At 42.0% G+C, this 8,380-nt stretch overlaps 2 protein-coding genes across 2 annotated transcripts; one reads left to right on the top strand and one right to left on the bottom strand.

The window, feature by feature from the left end:
• Window positions 1-1,206: 1,206 nt before the first annotated feature.
• On the top strand, window positions 1,207-4,963 carry EBNA1BP2 (EBNA1 binding protein 2). The gene is made up of 5 exons (XM_042443863.1): window positions 1,207-1,344; window positions 1,540-1,615; window positions 2,991-3,084; window positions 3,941-4,103; window positions 4,671-4,963. Exons 1-5 carry the CDS (start codon window positions 1,288-1,290, stop codon window positions 4,758-4,760), a joined length of 480 nt encoding a protein of 159 aa, XP_042299797.1. The 5' UTR covers window positions 1,207-1,287; the 3' UTR covers window positions 4,761-4,963.
• Window positions 4,964-5,241: 278 nt separating this feature from the next.
• Window positions 5,242-7,638, bottom strand: FAM183A (family with sequence similarity 183 member A). The gene is made up of 4 exons (XM_042443864.1): window positions 7,438-7,638; window positions 6,481-6,540; window positions 5,803-5,906; window positions 5,242-5,524 (listed from the first exon to the last, which is right to left on the bottom strand). Exons 1-4 carry the CDS (start codon window positions 7,571-7,573, stop codon window positions 5,411-5,413), a joined length of 414 nt encoding a protein of 137 aa, XP_042299798.1. The 5' UTR covers window positions 7,574-7,638; the 3' UTR covers window positions 5,242-5,410.
• Between the last annotated feature and the right edge of the window lie 742 nt (window positions 7,639-8,380).

Raw genomic sequence — 8,380 nt, 5'->3', positions numbered from 1 at the left:
CATTTTGATGGTCCTAGCCATTGATGTTTTAGATCAGTGGCTCCCAACCTGTGCTCCGTGGAGCCCTTAGGGCTCCGTATGCACTTCCCAGGTGCTCTGTGGCCACTCCAGGAAAATGAAAGAAATAAAAATTGAATGAAATTAAAGAAGAAAGAAAAAGTAACACTACTCCTAAACACCATTAACTTGTAAGACATAGGCCTCTTAGGGACTCTGCTGTAGAAATTGATGCTAAAAAGGGCTTCATGAGTCAAAAAGGTTGGGAACTCCTGTTTCAGAGGAACACAGAAGAAAGAAGTACAGGAAAACAGAGCTCCTGAAAAGTTATTTTTATGTACACAGAGTATCTGATCATTAAGTATTATTAAAATTGGGTATTGGACATGCTTTTCAGTCATCTTAGTTTGATCATGAATTCCTCAAGATGCGTGTTTACTGAAATGGTGATTGGCCTTGCATAGAATATTGCACATTGTGATATGAGAAAGATGAGATAATACTGGAAATTCACCACAAACAATAATTGAAGATGTTGAAGCAATTAACCCTTTGTGTATATACATCTTCTCATAAAATTACAGCTGGCAAACAAGTATTTGCTCCATGCAGTTGAATGAGCAAATAAGCAAAGGAGAGAGGGATGATTAATAATAATAATCAGGATGATAATAATTACAACCCCCTTTTAAGCACTTGCAACTATCTATTCAATTAATGTGGCTACACAGTTCTCAACTGTTCCCATTTATTAGTGTCCTGACTGATAGATTCATAGGATTGTAACACACTAAAAATATCAGTTTGTTGTGAATCAGAATTCCATAGTCAGACATTCAGGAATCTTTCATCTGCATGTAAAACATATTGATTGCTCTTTCTTTTTTTAAAAAAAAATATTTTTAATGATCTATTAACACACACATAATTGTAAATATATAAATCATATACTATAATAGCAGTACAAGACTATTCCCCTTTCAAAAAACCAAAACAACAAAACAGTAAATAAAGAAAAAAGATAACAAGTATTGACTGTCCATTTCCCAAGACAGTGTATCCCTTAATTCTTTCCCCCAATCTTTTCATATATAAGCTTCCTATATTCAATTCACTCTTAATTTTAATGCCTTATAACTAAAACAGGAAGAAAAAAACCTGCTGTTTCCTTATACTGTCATCCCTTTCTTAACCTAAACAAAATCAATCAAACTTCAAAGCCTGCTGATGCCTCCTTTGTTGCTCTTTCTTAATTAGATTCGGCAAAAACTGAAGAGCAAACAAGAAGCGATGGAGAAATCTGAGAGAGCTAAACAGCTTCGTGCTCTGCGAAAATATGGCAAAAAGGTGAGCACAACATTTGTGACAAAATCAGAGATTCTTCCTTAAAAGGGGGGGGAGGGGAGAGTTACATCTAACTACTGGATTCCTTAAGTGTGCTTTTTGGGAAAGGTGTCTCTCTGTGGTCCCAATAGGAAGCATTTTGAAAAAAGATGAATTTGCAGAGAAGAACAATGTCTGTGTTCTGCTTCATGTTAATAGGTACAAACTGAGGTATTGCAGAAGAGGCAAAAAGAGAAGACCACAATGTTGAACGCCATCAAGAAATACCAGAAAGGTGAGTCTCTCTCAACCCCAACCGTCACCACTACGTTTTAGCAGAAAAGTGTGATCCTCTGTGATATGAAAGCAAGAGCTTGTGTTTGCAGGAAGACATTTAGGAGTCTTTATTCACTGCCACAAGCAGAAGCAGTATACAGTGAGCCCTTTGTATATGATAGGGTTGGATTCCAGGGCCCCCTATGGATATCAGAATCCGTGGATGCTCAAGTCTCATCAAACATAATAGCAATGTAGAATGGTGTCCCATATATAAAATTGCAAAATCAAGCTTTGTTTTTGGAATTTATATTGTTTTTCAATATTTTCAAGGTGTGGATGGTTAAATCCATGGATAAAAAATCTGTGGACAGAGAGGGACAACTGTAAAAGGGGATGTGCGTACTGTGGAGATTGCTTAGCAGATAGTATGTTGATCTGGTTTCAGAATTTCATGCTCAGGGTGGTCTAAGTGGATAGCATGTGTATATTTCTTACAGTTTCTCACACATAACTGTAGATAAAAGGTATATACACACCATTGTTTGCTGATCAGGGAGGCTCAGATAGGTAGTAGCCTTCAAAATGATGTAATGGTTTATGATGTTTTATTAATCCTCATGGTTTTGAACTGACCAACATTTGTTTTTTACAAACTTCTTGTTTTGTATTCTGATAATCTAGTTACATTAGTTGACAGACATTGGTTTGTCTTGTCTGTTCTAAAATGGTAGTTTGGCATCTTTATTTTTAAAATTCTGGATATATTAATATATTCTGAATCAGTGCATTAAAAATTAAAGTTACTCTCCATTAGGACCGCAGGAGTAGGAATGTCAGAAAAGAGGTTACATCCCTCCTTCTTTATTTGAAAGAGCAGTTGTTATGTTATCTTTGTGGCCAGATGGAGGCATTTTTGGCACAGTATGTTCTGACTATATATTACCGCCCAGAAAAAAAGTGGGAGAAAATAGGGAAAACCAGCTTTCCATCCCTAACTGAAAAAATACCTCAGTTTCCCCTCACCTCCCCCTATCTAGTATGATCTAGTTGTTTTATCTCTATAAATTCCACTGTCCTACTCTATTTACTAATTGGTAAATCAGGAATTATAATAAGCTGTCCATGGTTGGAAATCTGGGGCACTCCAGATGTTGCTGGACTTCAATTACTGTCAGTGTGTGTTGAGGTAAAATTGGAATAGTAGTTCTTCAACATATGGAAGATGGCATATTCCCCAACTGTTCTCCAGCCCATGAACTCTGTTTAAAATATGGTAGATCGTTTTAAAAGTGCATGTGTACCTACCGTCTTACATATGCATTCTGGGGGATGAGGCCTACTTTTATTGAGAACTTCTACTGAAGCTGTTCTCTGTATTGCTTTTCATGCAGGTCTCTCTGACAAACTGGATTTCCTGGAGGGTGAGAAAACATCAGCTCCTCAAGGAAAGAAGGAGGGTACTGGAGGCCAACCAGTAAGGAAAGGGTAAGACCTAGGAAGTAGAAATATTTCCCAGAAATACTTGTATTTATTTTGTTTTGCCATAAATAGGCCTTCTGTTGAATAATTTCTTGTTCTCTTTAGTTATCCACTTGAATTCATGGGATAACACAATCTTGCTTTTTTAATTTTTTGGTAGAACAAAAATTCACCTATTAAAAAGCATTTCCCTTAGTTTTGTATGGCAAATTTCTTCACAGTTGGGAAAGGAGGGAGTTTTTCAGTTTTCACAATATATGTATACATCATTGCCTTCCATTTTAAATCTTGAAGTTCAATTCTAGTTTTTTTAGGGAGGAAGGAAGGGAAAGGGGGGAGTAAAGGTGCTGCCATATTTCCTCTCCCCTCCTTCCTTCCTCAGTTTTATGCTGCAAGAGACACTGATATTTTTAAGGCTTCTGGTTCTTAGATTCATTAAGGGCTTGTTTAAAGTAATTTCATTTGAAAATACCTGTTCCATCATTTCAAATGCTTGGGACTAGCTGTACCAGTGAGCAAGATGTATCCTCTAAGACTGAATTTCTCATGACCTAAAGTCTTGTTACTGTGGCCATCTTTTTACATAGAAGTTACATATCAACTGCTGGCTTTTAGTATTCCCACTGTGGCATCATTTCTTTGCTGTGGAATGAGTAGTATATTACCATTAAGAATATGTAAGAATGGGAACATTTTGTACCCCATGGGAGTGTGAGAGAAAGTGCTGCTTATAATGAATTTTGGCAGTGCTTGGATATATATTTTGTGAGAAGAGAGATGTGTTGAAGGGCCAATCATATCCAGGTGTCTGGAGAGAGGTGGGCAAGTGCCAAATCATGATGAATAGATTTTTTGCTTTCAGACCAAATGCAAAACGACGCTACAAGAACCAGAAGTTTGGTTTTGGTGGTAAGAAGAAGGGGTCAAAGTGGAATACCAAAGAAAGTCACAATGATGTATCCAGTTTCCGTGCTAACAAAGCCCACTACAAGGGGCCTGGGAAAGGAGGAAAAAAGAATGCCAATGTAAGTACCTTCCAAGGACAAGAAAAAGAGAATAACCTTGCTAAAATGCAAAGTAGGATGACTGTTCTGTTGTTGTGTGCCTTGAAATCATTTCCAACTGATGGTGACCCTATCATGTGGTTTTCTTGGCAAGCTTCTTCAGAGGAGTTTGCCATTGCCTTCCTGTGAGGCTGGGTTTCCATGGCGAAGCAGGTATTCAAACCCTGCTCTCCAGTGTCGTAGCCCATCACTCAAACCACTACACCACACTGGCTCAGGATAACTATATTACTCAAACTTAATAAAAATTTTATTGTTTGATATCCTGATATGCCTTAAAGGACCTAACTTGATCAGACTGCCTGAGAAACCCATATGTGTCACCTCAAGTTTTATAGTAGAGTAGTACAGCAAATAATAAATGTGAATTACCATCAACCATCTCAGTACGTCTGGCTACAACTGCACTGCTTGGGGAGTATTCGTCTTAGCATGTGGCTTCTCCCTTTCTCTTTCCTTTGTTGTTGTAAGGCTAGGTGAATGTGATAACCTATGTGACTTTGTGTTTATCTTAAATTCTCTTTACAGAAGAGGCCTGGCAAAAAAAATGAGGCAGAAAATGAAGAACCGTTCCCGATAAGGAGTGAAATGGACATTTCTTTCCCCCCCAAGTTCTGAATTCAACTGATGCTGACTTTCACCTATAAGACCATTTAGCTTATTATGGAAGCAGCAGCTGGTTCCACCTGACACTGAGTACACCAGTATTTATATAAAAAAGACTAACCAGATACTTCTTGTTGCCTTGTTTTCATACTGGCTTGATCTTTCTAGAGCCTTTTTATGTGAAATAGTGGATTAAAAACACTTTTACAGGTTTACCACTCCTTCATTTTGTTATGTGACAGATCCATTCTGGCTTGCTTTGAAAGGGTCCCAGGATCCTTCCATTCACTGGTCTATTCAGATGGAGCAGCTTTGTAGTCTCACAATACTGAAGTAGCAGTTACTACAGTATTTCCTGAGGGCAGTGGTCTCATCCCTTTCTTCATCAGAGGAAATGGGAAATTGATGCGAAAACAGCATATGCTCATAAAAACAGAACTTCTGGCTGGGAAACATATTGTATATTGGCCAGCAGTGAGAACAGAAAAAAGGCATGGTTGAGAACAAGTTTATTTGAAGCACTAAATGTTCAGAACAGCGAGCAATCTTCCTTGCCTATAACCTTTGCTGGCTGCCTTGTCACAATTAGGATGTAGGGATTCTGCAGTCAGAAACCCCAAACTGATGTCCTTCCACTAAGTTCAAACGTTCCTATGTTTCTTCTATCTCTTATCTTTTGACATTTCCTTCAGACGCCACATAGCAGCCATGTATTGGGTGATTTCGGTGCTCCGACTGGGGAAGTACAGCCTGTTGTCATTGCGGTTGACATTGACCTGTGAAGGAGATCATAGTATAAGAACATCTGGCATCAGAGAGAAACAAGGAGTGGTGTTCTCTGAAACCTCTCCCTTATCCCCAGCCACTGACATGCCTGGCTTTGAATAGGACATAAGATACCACTTACAAATGTTCTAGACTTACTTAAGAATCATAATGGTTCAAAATCATTTGATCTCTCAGTGAAAGCTAAATTTTTAGGGTATCAAGTTTTCCACAGCAGCAATTGTGCCAAACAACTTATCTCCCTGAAGTCTCTTGAAATACCACTCACCAAAGGGGTGGACTGCCAGCCAATTTCCTGGCTTTCTGTTTGTGGTTCTGTGTACTTCTTATTTGGTTCAAGTGCAGCATGATGAATAATCTTCAGGAATTCAGCTGTTGGGTTAAAACATCAATACAATTATTTACTATAGATTGAATACAAAGTATGAAAAGCCATCATGCTGTCATTTCTGCCAATAATGAGCTCTGCACCCTTGTCTTGTGCAACTCTTGCTGGCTAGTGCATCGATGTTCTGACACATTCATTTAATAGAATAATTTGTATGATGCCTTTCAGGTTAAACCCTTCAGGTGACTCATTGAATGAAACCAAAACGACACTGCAGTATTTACAGGAATAATAAAAAGAGAAGCTATTGCATTATTTGAATATGTTACTGGTCCTTCTTGTGAATGAGATTAGATGTCTTTCTTTGTGGCATTCTATTATTAGGGTTTGAATGAAAATTAAAACTGCAACCAAAGCACTTGCAGCTAACTTTGTGTCTCATACAGAGCATTATCCATAGTTCTGCCTAATTGTAAAGCTTAATTATTCTAGTATGTACAAACAGGAATGAGTCCAGTACAAGATAATTGCTCTGTTTGTTTATTTGATCTGCAGTGCATGGAGCCCTTTCATTTAGAGAGTGAATTTAGTTTATTCCTTAAAGCAAGGGGTTCTTACCATCTGCAGGCTCCTCTATATTATCATGCCAAGATGCAGGCTTTCCAGTGATGGAGTAGACTAAAGGGAAAAACAGAAAAATGCAAATTAGTACCGAACAGACCTTAAGCAACAGCAGAGGGAGAAGGCCCTGGGCCAAGCTGGACATTTGTTGTTTTCTTCCCCACCGCTCTTCTTTGGCAGGTTCTCAGGTGCAGAGACACCTGAATGCACATTTCCAAACACAGCTGCAATAGATGTATAGTGGGTAATGCATCCATAGTATGGTGGCTAGGTGCACAGACCCTTGGAAATTCAAGCGCTTTCCTGTATTGAAAGGCATGAGCTTTTGTAGACTTGAGTCTGTGTCTTCAGATGCATTTGGAAGTAGACTGGAGTCTAGGAAAGCTCCTGCTGCCAACTTCTTTCTACCAATGTTTCGGAAAGAGTGGCGCAAAAGTTAGTAGGTGGAACAGGATTTCCGCATGTCTTGTTAAGGGATCTTATCAATGGGTACCCTAAGAGGACCCCATCGAGGGGTTTTCTTGGCAATATTTGTTCAGAGGGGGTCAGTCCTTGCCTTCCCCTGAGGCTGAGAGAGTGTGACTTGCTTAGGGGAAGCCATCTGGAAGCTGTCAATGCCTGAGGCTGCATCCACACAGGAGAAATAACTCAGTTTAACTCTTTTCTAGCTCAAGGCTATGGAATTCTGGGAGTTGGAGTTTGTTGTGGGGCCCAGTGCGGAGCAGAGCCCCACAACAAACTCCAACTCCCAGAATTCCATAGCCTTGAGCCAGAAAAGAGTTAAACCGGGTTATTTCTCCAGTGTGGATGCAGCCTGAGAACAAAGTTCGAATCCCCACTCAGGACAAGTCACACTCTCTCAGCCTCAGGGGAAGGCAATGGCAAACCTCCTCTGAACAAATCTTTAGGGTCAGCATAAAAGGCATCCCCCCCCCCAGAACCACCCCCACGTACTGTGGAGGGAGGGGTTCATGGCATACTCGGTGTGGAGGCGCTGGCACCGCAGCTCCTTCCGAACCGTCTCGCAGAAGATCTTGTTCTGGCTCACGGGGTCCAAGGGCTCCTTCTGGACCCCTTTGGCCCCGGCCATCCCTCCCTCTCTCTGTCCCTCTGCAGCTGAAGCCTACTTGGCTCCTCTGGGCCTTCAGGCCTTTTGGTCTCCTAGCAACAGAACAGTTAGAACGCAGCGGGAGGAGGCGTGGCCAAAGAAGATTCTGGCCCCGCCCCTCTCTCCCAATTGGCTGCTGAGTTAAAGCTCCCGAAGCGCCCATTGGCTCCTGGGGCTGCAGCTGGAGATTTGAATCCGCGCGTGGCAGAGAGAGATGAATGAAGGGGAGACAGGAAAGACCCAGCGAGACGGAGCGGTCTGAGCGCTGGGCTGCCTCTTTCGAGTCCCTGCTCGGCCACGAAACCCATTGAGTGACTGGGGGAGTCACACTCTCTCAGCCTTAGAGGCAGTAGGCACTGTGGACAGTGACACTCTCTCAGCCTCAGGGGAGGAAGGCACAGACTCCGAAGGCCGTGACTTTGGAAGCCATGGGTCCGATTCCCAAGTCGGCCATGAACCCCACTGGGTGACTCTGGGCGAGTGACACTCTCTCAGCCTCAGGGGAGGAAGACGCAGGCTCCAGAGACCGGGACTTTGGAGGTGAGGGGTTTGACTCCCAGCTCGGCCACGGAGCTCACTGGGCAAGTCACACTCTCTCAGCCTCGGGGAAGACTCCGCCGAGTCTTTATAAGGCGCTGGCTCTGGAGGCTCTGGGATGGAGGCGGAGGCCGGGGGGCAGATCCTGTGCACTGTGGCCATAGAGCACTTGGGGTCAGCGGGAGCCCCGAGCCGCCGCCTGCTCCGGGAGGCGCAGGTGACCCTGGGGCGGGATGAGCTGGGGGCCCTGGC

This window comes from Sceloporus undulatus, unplaced genomic scaffold, assembly GCF_019175285.1.
Source record: "Sceloporus undulatus isolate JIND9_A2432 ecotype Alabama unplaced genomic scaffold, SceUnd_v1.1 scaffold_487, whole genome shotgun sequence".
In the NCBI taxonomy this organism is placed as follows: domain Eukaryota; kingdom Metazoa; phylum Chordata; class Lepidosauria; order Squamata; family Phrynosomatidae; genus Sceloporus; species Sceloporus undulatus.
Note: the sequence above shows the minus strand (reverse complement) of the source record. Positions and strands in the feature narration are given on the sequence as shown.

Excerpts from the sequence above, each read along its gene's own strand:
- EBNA1BP2 (XM_042443863.1), top strand. The coding sequence starts at position 1,288 with ATGGAGAAATCTGAGAGAGCTAAACAGCTTCGTGCTCTGCGAAAATAT. Across the intron at positions 1,616-2,990 it reads CATCAAGAAATACCAGAAAG|GTCTCTCTGACAAACTGGAT; the intron begins GTGAGTCTCTCT and ends CTTTTCATGCAG. Across the intron at positions 4,104-4,670 it reads GAGGAAAAAAGAATGCCAAT|AAGAGGCCTGGCAAAAAAAA; the intron begins GTAAGTACCTTC and ends TTCTCTTTACAG.
- FAM183A (XM_042443864.1), bottom strand. The coding sequence starts at position 7,573 with ATGGCCGGGGCCAAAGGGGTCCAGAAGGAGCCCTTGGACCCCGTGAGC. Across the intron at positions 6,541-7,437 it reads CATGAACCCCTCCCTCCACA|TCTACTCCATCACTGGAAAG; the intron begins GTACGTGGGGGT and ends TTTTCCCTTTAG. Across the intron at positions 5,907-6,480 it reads TATAGAGGAGCCTGCAGATG|CTGAATTCCTGAAGATTATT; the intron begins GTAAGAACCCCT and ends TTAACCCAACAG.